The sequence below is a fragment of the Triturus cristatus genome, chromosome 7 (genome assembly GCF_964204655.1).
Source record: "Triturus cristatus chromosome 7, aTriCri1.1, whole genome shotgun sequence".
Taxonomy (NCBI): Eukaryota; Metazoa; Chordata; class Amphibia; order Caudata; family Salamandridae; genus Triturus; species Triturus cristatus.
The window spans coordinates 1193917784-1193934901 of record NC_140590.1 but is presented as its reverse complement, the minus strand read 5'-3'; the positions used below and the strand labels follow the sequence as shown (position 1 = coordinate 1193934901).

At 44.6% G+C, this 17118-nt stretch overlaps 1 protein-coding gene across 7 annotated transcripts in view; it reads left to right on the top strand.

The window, feature by feature from the left end:
- The window catches only part of LOC146811566 (telomerase protein component 1-like), a 1575504-nt gene that overhangs the window by 106506 nt on the left and 1451880 nt on the right, over nt 1–17118 (top strand). For all 7 annotated transcript variants that reach the window (XR_014966741.1, XM_085618541.1, XM_085618539.1 and 4 more), the window contains exons 5-6: nt 12135–12296; nt 15976–16137. Coding sequence is in view for 6 of the 7 variants with exons in the window: in XM_085618541.1 (XP_085474667.1) it covers nt 12135–12296; nt 15976–16137 (324 nt within the window). In the remaining variant the exon portion in view is untranslated. The remainder of the gene's footprint in view (nt 1–12134; nt 12297–15975; nt 16138–17118) is intronic.

The window sequence follows — 17118 nt, the reverse complement described above, 5'->3', positions numbered from 1 at the left end:
ACTTCAGGTGTTTGGTGCCCAGTAGGATTTTTAACAGATTTATGGGGTATGCAGCGAAGCCACACCAAAGCCACGTCCCCTAAGTTACAATGACATGATATACAAAATGGAAAATTAAGATTCTTTTGCAGGTATACTATAAGGTCCTGGTAAGGAGCTGCACGATACTTCAGGGGTGAAAACTCTACATGCTAAATTTGTGTAACCTTGTGGTAACTCCACACCTTTACCATGCCATTCTGAAGTAAACTCCATGGAATGTAGAATACCTGTGTGTACCCGATTAACCAGGCATAAAACCATGTGGAATTCCCAGTTCTATGGAGTTTCATTCCCAGAATCACCACCTGCTCTGAGCTGGTAGTAAACATGTGTGAGGGACTTCTTTGTAGGGATGTTGGGGGAGGGGTGTCTGGAGAGTAAGCATTGGAAGAGCTAGATTGTTTCTGGCAGAAGGGAGCGCTGAATCCTCCCTCTTTGTCAGGAATAAAAAGTCAAAGCTTGGCTGGTATAACAGACAAAGCCTTGTGCAAATTTTACTGGGCGTAATTTCCGCCCAGTAAAATCTGGTCAGGTGTTGCACACTTGGGAAAACTAGATGCAAGGACACCGGCCCATTCAGGATCAGGTGGACCAGAATTCCGTACAGTAGTTCCTCTTTGCTGGACTGATAATTAAGACTGAAGTTTCCCCAGATATAGATGACGACAAGAAGTCAGAGATAGGGTTAACTGTATTGGAGAAGATCTTCAGATATCTAGATTTTGCCCATCGAGTCCAGTCATAGACCATTCTCGTATTCTAAAGCTGCTCTTACAACTTTCACCAGAAATATCTTTGGCATGGAGGCTTGACAATGTGTAGCCTGGTCTTCTGCTCATGCTTTCCTTAGATTATATAGTGTGGATTCTTGAGTGATGGTTGGTGGCAAGCTTTTTAATTAGACCATCAGAATCTCATGATCCAAGGATTTGCTTCTGCCATCTCTGCTGAGATAATGCTTTGGTGTTCTCTTCAGGTAGTTAAGCCTCTGCATTATGGATTTACTGAGATGGAGATTTTTAACTGGCCTTAGGTAACTATCTGTGAACTTCCAAAGGAATCCCAGCATCCTTTTCGGTGTCTGCTTCAGTGATGTCTGGGATCTCTTAAGTTTATATAGGGATAGTGGAATGACTGAAAGCCATGTTTGAGGAAATTTGGTCACCTTCTGAAGAATCTTCTTTTTTTACATAGTCTTGCTGCCAGGCTATGCCTGTATTTTTCAGTCTATATTTGGATGTTAGTGGCACAATCACACCCTTGCTCCTCAGTTCTCTTTTACAAACATGGCCTATTTGCAGAGCAGTTCCCAGTTGTTCCAATGGCCATGCAAACAGTTTAAATTATTTTTGTGTTCTATCTTTATTCATGAAAGTGACCAGAAGTCTAAGGAATAAACAGGTGCACCAGGTTGTCTAAAACTGCTCACTCCACAGCAACTTCCAGACATCTTAAAAAAATAAGGTAATTTATTGATATAAGGTTGATCAAATTTGCATGTCAGTAATTAAAGGGATCCTATAGATGGCGTAGTTAATCTGTCGACGACGTCTGTGCCGGAAGGGATGTGTGTAGTGCCTATAGACTTTCCACCCCAACACGCGGATGTCCGTTCTTTTCTTTCCGTGCAAGTCCTCACAGATCTAGAAAGAGCAACCCCCAGTAATTTTCTGACTGACATTTTGTCGAGGTGTTTTGAGATTTTTCATCTCCTGGTGTGGTAGGGATGTCCCCTAAGGATTCAGCAGGCTTTATACCCTGAGGTGTCTGTCACCGGCAAATGTCACAGACCTTCATCTGGTGTGCCTTGGCGCTTGAAACAGGACCATGACGCCAATACCTATTAGGGCTTCCATGCCATGAACCCAAAGGCGCTGAGGGAACTTTTCCTGAAGCTCCTCGCTGCCAAAAATCAGATGACTCCATGACACAGTTATGGTTGTGCGGAAGGTTCCAGTACTCCTCACTGAGGCACTCCCAACAATTGCCGTCACGCTCCATGTTATTGGGTGAGTCCCACAAGCTCAAGAAGTCTTAAGATTTTGCAGTGGTCCAAGTTTTTTGGGAGCTTTGGCACTCAAGGCCTTGTTCTACAATGGAGCCTGTGCCAAGGTCAACTCTGCGCCTCCTGGAGTTGTAGCAACCCCCACCCAACTGAAGGAGTTCTATAAGGACATGCACCTCATATTTGAGTGGCCTGATCCTCTGGAGGGCATTCAACCCCACAGTTTCATAAGAGGCTCCTATTGGATTTCTGCCGGCTGGTTCGCCCCCGGTGCCAGTCGGGCCCCTTGGATCCAGTGCTGAATCCGGAACGGCACCGCCTGTGAGATCGCAACCTTCTCTAGCACCTGCTCCAGTGACATCACTCCTGATGCCTCCCGGCAGCACAGGCCCCTTTTCCCTATTGTCCTACTGGACTGTGACATGCAGCCGGTTGGGCATCATCCGACTCCTGAGCTGACCGCTCTAATGCCGTTTGAATTGGAGCCAGTGCCTTTTTTTATTCGTCTGGCCTGGAGAGAGTGATGATTGTGATGGGTCTTAGGACCCTTATGTTTTTTGTTGTTTTTTTTATTCTGTTTATTAGTTTTCACAGCATAATACAAACATACCGCTGTGGCAGGCAGCGTTAAACCACACAAATAAATAAATAAACAAACATATAAAGGTACATGGTGAGATCAGATATCACATGACTGGCATTCTTTGAGCCACACTCCATGGTAACAATACCCCCAAATCCAGGAGTTCCAAATACATGCCAGTATACAAAAGCAAGAAAGTTATACAGTATTATCATGCATATGTAGCAATAAATAGTCTCTTAATGGCGACCAGATGTCTTTAGGCTTAGACGATGCGGGCAGTTCCTCTGCATACAACTCTAACTGTTCACAGCAGAACACAAGGTCCTTAATCCACTCGTCAACTTTAGGGGACTGTTTGCTCTCCCAAGTGAACATAATACGACGTTTGGCGAGCAGGAGAGCAACCTTAACAAATCTACCCAGACCGACCTTCAGCTGGGATGCGTGGCCAAGAAGACACTCCAGAGGCGTACACTGTAAGACAATTCCTGTCATGGTATGTATGCGAGCAACAACACCCTCCCAATATTTATGCACGCAATCACACTGCCATGCCAGGTGCAGAAAATCAGCCTGCGGCAGGCCAAAGTGCCTGCAGTGATCTGACTTCCGCAGTCCCATTCTGTATAACCTGACAGGCGTATGATACACTTGATGAATTTAAAGTGTATAATACGGAGATTACCATTGGGGGATAGGGGACCTGTGAGAGTACAGATTTGTTCCCAGTCCCGTGGGAGGATTGGGGAGTCCAAAATAGCATTCCAGTGCTCCAGACTACCATCCAACCCCCACATCGTTTCCCCCTGCACTGCCCTATATAGCTTGATCATTAACTTTTTCTTAGTTGGGGTGACCAGCAGCAGCTGAAGCAACTGGAGCATGGGGGGGCTCTGCCGGAAAGTCGGGGTAATGATCCTTGAGTGCACGTTTCAGCCGATAGAAGGAGTATTGAAACAGCAAGGTAGGATTCTGGATGTAGTCTGTATCAGCCTCTGACAAATACCTCCCTCCCGGGAAGAGATTGCGCATGCACGCAATGCCAACCTCCTCTAGGGCTCTCATAGGTCCCCGCTCTTGAGTCACCGATAGTGCGCCATGGCCCGTCAGAGGCAATGCAGGCGCATAGAGCGGAAGCTTCTGAGCACGCCTACCAATCGCCTGCCAGGTTGCAATAGTGGTATCTATAGTGTTAATCTCGGGTTTGGGCGTGCGCCTGTTCGTGTGTGTTATAACGCTCGCTAGTGATACAGGGTAAGCATCGCCATCTTCCACTGCAATGTGTGGGATAAAATCATGTGTCCGGAACCAGTAGTACGCGTATTGGGCCTGGGCGCAAAGATAATATATATTAAAATCTGGGGCCGCGAACCCGCCTTTATCATAAGTCAGGGTTAATGTACGCCAGCTTATTCTGGGTTGCTTATTACCCCAGACCGCCTGCAAGAGCTGGGATCGGACTGTTTAAAAAAAATGCATGGTAAGTTAGATCGAGATATTACAAAATAGATATAAAAAAGTGGAAGAATTATCATCTTAATCACTGCTATGCAGTCGGCCAGGGACAACGGGAGGTGCAACCACCTATCCACTTGTTACACTAAGTTGTTGTAGGCCATTCCATAGTTCTCCTTTATAACTATCTCAGGATCACGGTGTATCCATACCCCTAGATACTTCACCGGAGCTGTGGACCAGACCAAAGGGTATTCAAGCTGGGGCGGAGGCGTATTGAGCGTCCGGGGAATAATTACCGATTTGTCCCAGTTTATCTTTAGTTCCGAGAACAGGCCAAAACGAATGTATTCCCGGATAACCGGAGACAAATTCTGCTGAGGGTCTCGGATAAAAAGGACCATATCGTCCGCATACATCGAGATCCTGACCGGACGGTGATTAAAATTTAAGGCAGTTTCTCTGTCGTTGTCTGATTTTGCAGGCCAGTGGCTCCAACATGAGGGCAAAAAGGAGCGGGGACAGGGGGCAACCCTGCCTAGTGCCCCTTTCAATCTGGAAAGGCTCCGACGTGAAGCCACCCACCCTCACCCTTGCCGACGCGTCCGTATACAAGACCTGAGTTCACCTAGTCACGACCGCAGGAAGCCCCATTCTGTGCAGTATATGAAACCTGTAAGGCCATTCTATGGAGTCGAACGCTTTGGCCGCATCGAGGGACCGCAGCCGCTGACAACTCCGGATTTAGAACATGAAACATTGAGAAAATGGTCCTCAAATTGTGGGAGGTGGAGCGTTCCGGGATAAACCCGGATTGATCGGGGAGCACCAGAAGGGGCATCAGCGGTCGGATCTTCGAGGCCAATATCTTAGCCAGAATTTTAGCGTCTAAATTTATTAATGAGAGGGGACGATACGATTCGCAGGACGTGGATGGTTTATCTTTTTTGAGCAGAGTAACAATCATTGCCTGTCTGAGGGAGGGAGGGAGGACGCCGGAATCATGAGCTTCTGCATACATTTCCAGCAGATGGGGTATGAGGATATTAGAGAAAGACTTATAAAATTCCGCTGTTAGGCCGTCCGGTCCCTGGGCCTTATTAGGTAGAGAAAGGATAGCATCGCGCACATCCGTCTCGTCTATAGGTAGACTCAGATACTCTCTGTGAGTGTCCGAAAGCCAAGCGCAGGCCACATCTGATAAATATTCATCCAGTGCCTCAGATTCCATCACACCTCGGGTTTTGTACATTAGGACCCTTATGGTTACGAGAATACCTTAGATGACACGGAGGACAACTGGTATGAGAAACTGGCAGTGGTTTGGACACCTCACCAGACACTAGCTTAGTCTCTACCACTAACGTGGCTATGGAGGAGGGTATCACATTTGTAATGGTGGTGCCAAGGGCAGGTAAGGTCTTGGACCTTCAGTCGCTCTTTGTGGCAGTCAAGAGTAACACCTTGATGGAGTTGCTCAATCGGCCCTTTCAAACTCTTACTCGCATTTAAAAGCCATTTCAAACGCCTTGCTTGGGGCCTTGTCCAAGCCCTGCACAGGAGATCCTATGACCAGGACAAATGCCTGTCGCCATCGACTTGCTCCTGAGAACCCCAGTAACCTCACCTAGCGCCTAACGCTAGAGAGCTTGGTGGGCCAAATCTCCACTTCTAGGATTAATCCTGGCATGTTCCCTACCACTCTTCCGGTTAGGGAATCCAAAAAGCTGGCCTCCTTTGGAAAGAGGATGTTCTCTTCTGCCAGCCTAGCACTGTGATCGATGAACACTGTATACCTTTAGGGCTGATACTCCCACACAGGGTATGATTTGGTTGTGCATGCGCTGCCTTTGGTTTTGGAGGAGGCTCAAGCCATAATGTCACAGGCAATTGCAGATGGCAGAGACTCATTGATAATCCCCATCATATGGGGACTGGACATGACCAACCTGCTTGGCAGAGCGATTGCATCAACAGTGGCCCTTAGGCACCATGCCTGGCTGAGAACCACTGGCTTTTCGGAGGATATCCAAGCTTAGCTCATGGACATGCCCTTTGATGGCTCTCACCTTTTTGGTGAGAAGGCTGACTCAGCGCTGGATCTCTTTAAGGACAGCAGAGCTACGGCATGGTCCTTGGGCCTATCCATGGCCCCCTGCCAACCCCAGTCTGCCTTTCATCCCTTACGTGACCATAGCAGGGGCTACCAACTGTGTCCTTTTCCACCCAGCCACCAAGTCAAACAGGCTTCCCAGCCTTTTTGTGGCCACTTACGCTGTTCCCACAGATCTCGAGAACAACGGCCAGAGGTCAAGCCAATCCACCACTTCACTGCAAACTGTAGCCTCACAAATCATTTAGTTTGCCCTTATACCAAAACAGGCGCCTAGTGGGGGGCAGGATTCGCCATCACCTGCACCTCTGGCAGTCTATAACATTAGATGTGTGTGGGTTTTGCAAATAGTCTAGACCGCTACTCCATCTCCTTTCTGGAAACTACTCCACCCATGCCACCCACTTTCGACCGTCTGATAGCGGACCATCTCTCCGTATTTCGTCAGGAAGTGTTCCCTCTTCTGGCCAAAGGAGCCATCAAGAGGGTGCAAGCATCAGAAGTAGGCCATGGTTTCTATTCCCGATACATTACAGTGCCCAAAAAGCAGACAGGTCTTTGTCCTATCCGCGATCTGTGTCTCCTCAACTTCTTCTGAAAAAGGAGAAGTTCAAAATGCTCACCCTAGCTCGGGTCCTGTCTAGCATGGACCCTGTGGTCTGGATGGTAGTGTTGGACTAGCAGGACATATAATTCCACATCTCTGTCCTGACAGTCCAAAAGTGTTTCCTGCAGTTCACAGTGGGCCAAGAGCACTTTCGGTTTGCCATGCTCTCCTTAGGCCTCACCAGTGCCCCTCGGGTGTTCACCAGGGTGATGGCGGTGGTTTCAGCATATTTGCATGGAGACTGAGAGGCTACAGTTGACAGCTTTCGACTTTCCTCCCGAAGGCTGTGGTGTTATTCTGACAGCCAGGAGTCCCGCCACCAAGTCGGTATACGCTTGCTTTTGGGAACATTTGTGGCATGGTGTGCATCCAGGCAGATTGACCCTCTATCTGCACCCTTATACCAAGGTTTACTATTTGTTCTTCCTTTGGTCCACAGTGCTCTGCTCTGGCACAAAGGTTATTTGTCTGCAATTTTGGCATTCTTGCGGTTGCCGGACTAATCTTTTTTGGTTGCCCTTTATGAATATGTTTCTGAAAGGTCTCCAGAATATATTCCTCCTCCCAGGCCATATTCATCATGCCTCAGCGGGATCCTTTTTTTAATTTTTTTTAAAGTTTATTTCTTTATTGGCATTTGTTTTGACAAACATTCAACAACAACGTAAGGTCAGTTGCTTCACAACACCGCATAAATTGGCTTTGTGCAAATTAGCATAATAGAGCTCGTCAGGACTAATGTCCTGCTTGCCTAGTTACGTTTCTGCAAAAAACAATCAAAGCATAGTAGACATTGTGGATACATGACAAGGTTGGTACATACTGAACAGATTTTGTTTTGAGTGCAAACAGCGTATGGAAAAAATAGACAAACCACATGAGCCGTAACTAAAAAGAGGTTAGGTACGGCACAAGCAGGGCTGGAAGTTGCTGTTTCTTATGAGCCTGCCTGCTGTTCTTCAGGTGCGCAGGGGTTGTCAGGCCCCGCCTGTTGGTGCGCGTGCCCACTCCAAGAAAGGACCCCATATGTCTTGTGGCCGAGATGCTGATGGCATCAGTTCCCAATATGTTGATAACTGTGTTTGGCTAAATGTTGCGTCACAAATCCAATCTTTCAGAGATGGAGACCCTCTCCTCCCCCAATGAATGCCAATTCTACGCCTGGCCAGCAATAACAATAGAGCATGCAGCTTCCAGGTCCCTGCTGGCTGGTGTCCTCCTCACATAGCCCAGCAGTCCCAGCAAGTGTTCTGGGTCGCTAGCCGTGCCCAGAATGTCATACATCAGTGGAATCTTAATTTGGTCCTTACCTTTCTTATGTGTGTGCCTTTTGAACCTCTACACAATTGCCTACTTGGCTTGCTCACTATCTAGACTGCTTTCTTTGTGGCCATAACATCGCCCTGGAAGGTTCAGTGAACTGCAAGCACTCTGTGCATCCTCCTTTTACAACCTTTGGCGTGGACAAGCTAGTTCTACGAGCATGTGCCTCCTTTGTTCCGAAGGCTGTGACACCTTTTCACATAGGCCACAATATCACTTTGCCTACCTTCTAAAGAAGAGGAGAGACTCCACAGCCTGGACCCGAAAAGAGCGTTGTCGTTCTGCCTTGATCGCACAAATGAGTTCTGGGTGGATGATCAACTCTTTGTAGGGAATGTCAGAGCTAAAGAAAGGAAAGCTCGTGCAGAAATGGACCATCTCAACATGGATAGTGCTCTGCATAAAGATTTGCTACGCTTTGGCCAAAAATGCTACCCCCCACTAAGGGCTTGCAAGCTAATCCCATCAGTGCCAAGGCTGTGAACACTGCGCTAGCTCGCGGAGTCCCTGTCCTGGAAATCCGTGAGGTTGCAACGTGGGCATCCTTACATATGTTCACCAAGCACTACTGCCTGGACAGTCGGGTTAGTTGGGATGGGTATTTTGCCTTTTTGGTCTTCGAGGACATTTTGGTCTAACGTGTTTCCAGACCCACCTTTGAGGAGGCTTTGCTTGGGTATCTATTCAAAGGCTTTATCAGATGAACAAGTTACTTAACTTTGGTAACACCTTATCTGGTAGAGAGTCTTATCTAGCTGCAGAATCTCTTACTTATCCTCCCTGCTCTGCGTACTGATCTCAGAGAAGAGTCATCCTTTTCAGGGTTGCAGCAATACATACCAGTGTGTCGTCATTTTTCACGGCTGCGTTTATGATGTGGATAGTCACGAAAAGAAACTGACGTCCGTGTCACTTCTGGTTCTGCCACCTACTGACGTGCGGGGATACTGCTTGACAATTTCTGGATCCAGTCTTTGCCTGCGGAATATTCTAAGTTAAGGAATCTGCGGCTACATAATGTTTCTACTAGATAAGGTGTTACCGAAGGTAAATAACGTGCTCTTTTGGCTAATACTCTTACAGCTTGTGAAGTTTGACATTTGGCCTAAGTGATGAAATTAGAATAAAGCCTACTTTACAAGTTCCCTTCAAATGGTATAGTGTGTCAACTAAATGGCCTAAGTGGTAGTGTTATCACCTCCACTTACTGCTCTTTCTAAAGACACTTCAGACAAAATCCTACCATAAGGTCTTCGTTATTGTTCAATTTCAAATTTGGGCATTCCATTTTAAAAGGATTTTGGTTCTGAAGCACAGTTTGATTGCTGATCCTGTCCCTCGGGCTCTCCCTTTCAATTTACTGATTTTTTTCTTTTTTTTCTTCAAAATCTAAATAAATTTAATTGGCAAGTTAGGGAACCTCTGATTCAAACTAGACATGCCAGTATTTTTCTTCATCAAGTACTTTTTTCAGACTCTTTTTAGGAACCATGGCTCAATAAACTTTAATTTCTGGTTTGGGACTGACTTGCTGTATAAGAGAGGAGACCCGGATCGGCACTCCTTTGTGAAGCAGTTCTCCATAACTTGGAGTCAGTTGATGCCCCTACCCATGGGACAGGTAGCAGACACACATTTCCTGCGTTTTACTCAGACAGAAGGGCGGTAATACAGTAGTTGGCCCGCTTACGACAATGTGGGCCTAATCTAAACAGCCGAAGCACTTCCTGCATGTAGTTCCAGTGCAGGCTTTCTCTAGGTCACGTGCAATACATGTTACTGGCTGATGGTTAATCATTTGCCGATTATTAATGTGCCACAATCGATGAGGGATAAGCCCTACCGCTCCTTGTGGATTCGATCGGGGAGTTCTGGCAATAATCTACAGGCTAGTATCTTGGCAATTTATTTTTAATCAGTATTTAAAATTGACACAGTGCGATAAGAGGCCATGTTAAAAGGATCCTTGTGCGGATTTAGCATCATGGATAGAGGATCTTCATTGAGTGTAGGTGGAGAGTGCAGGGACCCACATGCAGGAAACACAACAATAAGGCTTCCAACCTGGTTGGTAAGGGCTGTGCAAACCGGTAGGCCGTCGATACCAAGAATATTCCCTCTGGGAAGGGCCTCTAGTATAGATTTGATCTCTTGCAAAGTGATAGGGCATCTAGCGAGAGTTGAGCCCCTGGAGAAAGGCAATTTGGGTCTACAAAAGCAGCCAGAAGTGCAGCCAGTGCAGCACTCCGGGCACGATATAAAGAACTATGGTATTAATAGAAGGCGTGGTTAACAGCTGCTTGAGTAGGAGCTGTGTACCCCCATACCTGGTGTATATGGAGTGGGGTGGTCCCGGCACAGCACGGGTTAGCTCCAATAACCACCTAGATTTATTTCCTTGGTTACAACTTTTAGCTTGGTATGCAGCAAAGTCAGGACATGTGAGTTTCCAGACAATCGCAGTATTTGGACAAAACTGTACACAAATTGTCTGCCTATCGGTAGTAGATAAAACAGTGTGCTCCAGCTCTAATAGAGAAGCCTCCAGGGCTGCTAGTTCCCTGGAAAGGGTCTGCTAAACTCCCACTGTGGCTTTGATGCACAAGCCCCTTGTGACTACTTTGAAGGTTTCCCACACCATTGTGGGGGATGATGTGGTCTCTCCATTTCTTCAAAAAAAGTAGTGATATGTTGGTTGTCCATTTGGCATAAGGGTTGTAATCATCTTTTTCAATAACAGAAATATCCAGACTTCTCCAAAAAATGTTTCAAATCTATAATATTTGCTAGAAAATAAATTGTTCTTCCTCTTAAACTTTATTTATTGCATTTTTTCAGACTGTGAGCAGGGCCATTGGTAAACAAAATTGTGGTTTTACCTTTTACTCTCACAAATACCAGAAAAGGCGTCACACGTTCCAATCTAGAATTTTGATTACTTAAATGGGAGCGGTTTTATACAAAGAGTTGTCAGTCCGCCTAGTACAAATGTTATGGTTGAATGCCAGTGTTTGTCTATAAATTTGAAAAAAATGAAAGATGCGCTGTCCTTGTGCAGGATCCCCTTGAGGTCCTTGATAGTTGTATAAAGTTTTGTTTAGTCAAGTTTCTCAATGGTTCACAAGAGTATGGAGCAGCACGCAGTGCTGCAGATCCATTCACTTAAAAGAAATGATCAAGTGACGGTGTAGTAAGCAAAGATTTAATCGGTTTTCATCCCACAAAGTTGCAGCACAGCAGGTTCTTTTATCATTTACAACAATCCTCATTTCAAAGAGTTCTTAGGTCTAGACTTTGGCAAAAGCTGCTCCCACTAGATGTATAATGAAAAAGAAAAAAAACTGTTGAAGTGCAAGGGATGTAATCTAAAGAGTCACAAGCAAAGGTAATTTCCTGGTACAGTGTTGCCCAAAAGTTCAAATGCTCTTGGCAGCGTTACTTTTTTTATTGGACTGCCTGTAACTATTATGAAAAATGGTTGAAGGCTTAAGAAGTTGAGGCGCTGCGTTCACAGTGCAATTTTACCAAGATCACCATGCACATTTCATATTTATGTATATATTTCCTGAATATATTTCAGGCAGGCATGTGACAATTTACCCTATGCACAGAAAGATATAAGTTTAAAGTAGATGTAAAGACTTTATTCATTTGCTTCTAGATTGAGCAGATTGGAGTACAAAAGCAAGGACAATTAGAATATTCTCAAAACATGTAGAATCTCTTGAGTTAAAGATGTTTGGGTAGAAAGACTGTGATACAGCCACAGCGCAGTTTACAGTAAGGTTAATTAATTTGTTGTGTTGTTGTAAAGCGGACACTATCTAAAATACCTAGCTGGTTAGATTGTACCAAATGCATATTTTGATATTTGGAAACTGGCAGAGAATTGCAGCTTAGCTTCACCATTAGAGTCCTGATTATTTGAATGGCTGACGAGGACTGCTTTGTGCAAAAACGTACATTTTTCCCTCCAGCTCATACATGCGTCTTTCTATTTCAGGTGGCGTTGTATACAAGGCAGGAGCTGAATATCCGAACAACAGCGAACTTCTTGCTTGCTCTGGCAGTATTTCACGAGCCCTGCCGCCCACACCTGCGCAGGTACTTTTCTGCTGCAGTCCAGCTCCCCTCGGACTGGATGGAGGTGCCCAAAATCTACCAGGTACGTGCCTTCTCATGTTAACTAAACCCGTAGCTAGCTCATTTTCACTCAGCTTATGCCTTTTCTCTATCTCCTAGTCGCTGTTCCTGTCTCCTCCTCCTTCTCACTCTAGCTCATCCTTGCCTCCCCCCAGCCTAATGCTGCCACTACACTTCCACTCTGTGCTCTTTCCCTTTCTTCCTTCCCCCATTCCTTCCTTTCTTCCTTCTTCTGACTAGCCTTTACCCTTCTTTGTGACCCTTTGATTGTCTCACTCCTTTCTCTCTCACCCTTTTTATCACTATCTCTCCAATTCCTTCCTGTCTGTCTCTCCTGGTTGATGGACCATGTAAAATAATCTTAACAGCAGTGTTTGCAGCACGAGTCATTTTCATACACACATAGCCGGTCACCCAGAGTTTGGAGCTACAAGTACTTATATAAGTGATTAAACCGATGTAGGAGCATTTACAAAAGGGCATGTCTTTAATAAGACATTTGGGCTGGACCCAGAATCTTCTCTGATTGGACATCTTCCAAGACTGCACCCTTCTGCATCGAGGTAGCCTGGACACTGGCTTTAGCTGCTGGTTGGCTCTGGGTTAAGAGGGTGCTCAGTATGGAACACGTAAAACGCTGCGAACTTGGGTACAGTTCCACTTCACTACCTGCTGAAGTTCTCTATATTGAACCCAGGGAGGACCCGTCCTAGCTTTATGTGCTTCTGTGGTCAAAGAAGACGCTGGGGCCTTTGCTGGATAAATAGGGACTGCTGCTCGCTTGGACTTTGGGGCCTGAGTCTGCACAAATGGTCTCATATCTGCTGCTGAGGCCAGAGGTCTGCTATGGCCTAATGACTGGATGAATCATTTGAAGTAGGAAGTTGTGCTCTGTAGAGCTGAAATCATCCACCATAATGACACCCAAAGAAGAGGAACTTAAGGAAACTAATGACAATAAATCTTTAAGCCATGACGCCATCTTATTGACAAGGAGCGACTAATAATATTGAGGATTCAGGCTCAGCTAATATCCCTCAGATTTAGTTGCTATTGTTGTACTACCTGAATGATTACAGGGCCACAACTCAGAGTATAGATTACAGGGTGTTGGCATAAATGGCAGTTCAGAAGGATTAAATGCAAAAGTGTGCCAAACGAAGGGAAGGATTACTGGACTGCAACGTAAAGTGGTGCACCTGGGAAACAAAGTACGAGAAATATGTGACTACTTTAGATCGCCATATAGCTTTCAGGACCTTTTCTGTATCAAGCTTCGAAGAGCTGCGTTATGGGCTTCGCTTCCATTCCCAATGTGGAGGGCATAACGTTATTGAATCAAACCTTTCTCAACTTGGAGGTTCTGCAGATGGCAGTACAGTCACATTAAAGATTTGCAGAGATTCTGAATATTGGCTATATGAGACCATGAGAAGTAAACAGCTAGGGGGAACAGTACTTGTCCACCTGGGCACACCCGGGCAGAGAGGAGGACTTGCATAGCAGCTCAAAACATAGTTTTGGCAATCAGTGGTAACAAGGTATTGATTGCCCTAGACCTGTGCTGTGTAACCAAAGATCATAGAAGAGCTCTCCAAAACATCAAGGAAGAAGTGTTGCCCTTGCATTCCTGTGCTCCACTCTGTTTCCCAGTGCAACTGCAAGTGTCCTGTGAAAGTATTACCCACATATTCTCACGTCAGATGAACGCAAAGCCTTTCTGCACAAAAAAGGGTATCCCGGCAAATGCAGGTAGCTGTGGTGAATGACAGTGTGGTATTCAGCACCAGAACTGCTGATTTTAGTTTTTTCGACTGAGTTCACATTATTTCCTACTGTGAATAGACTACAGTTATTTTTGATATTTAGAATTCCTGTGTTTATACAGTACCATTCTTGCTTCTTCTCTCTTGCCTCTGTTTGTCTCCTCTCTGCATGGGAGGTGGGCTTGTCTTTTGATCATAATGATTTTACTATTGATGATGCATTTCCCTCAGATGGGCCGGTACCTATGTGAGCGTTTGCAAATTATCCATTAATGTTTGCTTTATTGTGATGGATCCAAATAAATGTTTTTAAATAAGAAAAATTCAGTTGGTCTCTTCTCATTGATCAAACCCTTCAGAGTTGTTGCCAAAAACATCACCCCAGTACACTAGTTTATTGACAATACTATGCTTTTCCATAGCATCATATTGGAAATTCGGGCAAGGGTCTATATTCAACTCCATTTAAAACTGATCCCACAAAAATGGAGTTCCTACTTTGTGTCCAACCCAAAACTGGGTATCTGCCCTCCCAGTTGATGGAAAACGCAAAACACTGTCCACCAGCTGGTACCACAGCTAATCTCAGGAAGTCACTGCTTAGACCACATTATGCCAGTCCTGGTTTTGGTATATTCAATTCCTGTGGAAACCTGGTGTCTTTTTAAGTTGGCCTGCCAACTATTAAGTCTTCTGTCCAAAGACTTCTGCAAACTCACCAGATTCACCCCTGACCTATGCAGGTAGGAAGACCTTTGCCTGCTACAAAAACTATTGTGTTTTAAAATGTCATCTCGAATCTACCTGACCCACAGAGATTGTTCTTTTGTTTTTTCCCTAAATTCAGTTCATTTTAATTAAATCTGAGATGTGTCATGTTAACAGAAGGGCTCATCTTTCTTACTGCATCAGAAAGCTAAGAAATGTTCATCTGATGATTAAGGTACACTCATCTCTCATTCTTAACATAAACCCACTTCAAGGGTCTCTAGTTTTGTGAGGGGTCTGCGGAAGAAAAAAAGCATTCAAACATTTTTGTAAAGCTTTCCATATATTGCTAGACGTTTTCAGAAGATATGTATTGCTGTTAAGTTAACCCTAATAAGATCCTACTCCTTACTAGTTTTCCGATTAGAACACGCCTGTTCCATTAGCTTTCAAAGAAATCATCCAGGGAACCAAGTCCTCTGTGTTAGACATTGTTACATTCCTAGATTAAACAAAATAAATCTTCTTTTCAGAAAGTTTGAAACTTGACAGCTCTGAGATGAGGAGCAGAAATATGCATCTAGAATGTGGGTTCCTGGGGTTAATTGGAGACTTTGGAACATTTGTTTAATCCTTAAGTCAATCCTCTGAATAATGTATTGCAATAAATCAAATACCTTATAGCAGAGAAGAAAAAGAGCATGTGACTTAATGTTCTCTTAACTATATCCACTTGCCATATTACACTTTAACTGAATACTGGAAAACTCTGCATAGTACTCTCGGGATCAAGTTACTCAAATTCATTTTACTCCCAGCAGTGTTCCTGCAAATGTCTTCACACATACATTGATGGCTATTTATGTCCGAGTATTGACTCCATCACTCACAAAATAAAAGGTTTCATTTCAAAGAATCCAAAGAGGATGGTGTTTCCCATGATTAAAAACAACGAGAACAGCTCTGTTACTTTCCCATCATATGGTATTTGTACTTATGCACAGTGAACAGAAGATCTTTATAAAGGTAATTGATTCACTGATACGCAATCTAATTATCTATAGAAACATGGGCTTAGGATCTGTTGCTAGGCATTATACGTTTCTATAGAAAAGAGGGTCTGTGTAGCTGTAGAAAGAGTGTCTATTAGCTATAGGCAGATTGCTTGTGTAACTCTAACTATGGAGTTCCTCTTTGTATCTCTGAATTTCTTTGTCTTTTCTCTAGAGCCTGGCTTTAAAACAAGGGAAATCAGTACCCCTACCCTCATGTCTGCGCCGAGCCATGACTGATAAATTCAAACAGTTCACAGAGTACCAACTCGCAAAGTACAACACCAGGGCGCATCGCGGCAAAACTGCCAAGAAGAAGAAAAAAGAACAGGAGAAGGTAAGGGGTTTTGTCTAGTCTGTGGTGTATATTCAGTAAATCAGGACATATCCCAGTGGCATCACATTCTATGTGTTAAAAGTGATGTCGGGTGGGGGCAGGTGGTAACCGGAGTGGTGGTTTTGAAAAAGAAGCCACTAACCATCTCATTGAAATGATCCTGCTGACCAAATTCTGAGTAGGGTAATGGAGAGAATATTCAGAGAGACCAATCACATTTTGCCCGAGAGGTCCATCTACCCCTGAACAGTTGTCTTGAAGACATAGATGGATTTTGACCCTAATTCCTTTTAAAAGTAATGAACATAAGCTCTGTGTGTGTAGCCTTTCCTCAACGATATGAGAAAGCTAAATGCGCTGATGGCAATTATAACTTGTGTACAGTATGTTGTTTTTTGTTTCCTCGACATAATTATTTTTACATGCAGAAATTACATTCTTTAAGGTGCTTTTGACTTGTGTGAGTCTATGCATTTGTCTTTGTGTGGCCCTATGGTACGTTTACTTGTCTCCAGTGATCAGCTCCTTCTCTATCTTGAGTCTCTTTTTCTTCACTCACTGCCTACCATCTTCCTCAAGGCTTTTTAGATGATGTCTTTGTAGCTGGAATTAGGTTGGAGTCTTGAGGAATAAGGTTTTCAGTATATCTGGCTGATCATAGTCTCTGGGTTTGATCGTCAAAGCAGAAAGTGTGAGTTAGGAGCAAATCTTTAGGACTCTCTCAAGAATTTCCCTCATCTGTTCCCAACCAGATTACCATAACCAAGTGCAGAGTGTGTTCCAGAACAATTCCTAAAGGAACTTTAGTTAAACATGTTACGTTCTATTGATTTGCATAGCTCACTAGTCACCTAAGAGTGTATCCAGCCACTTACGCAGGTGTGTAGGTTTGTGTCCCCAAGGTACTTATAAAAAGATCCATAAGCATCAGCTTCTTGTGCAACTCAAGAAGTGAGGAAAAGGCTCTGATGTGTTGAGAAA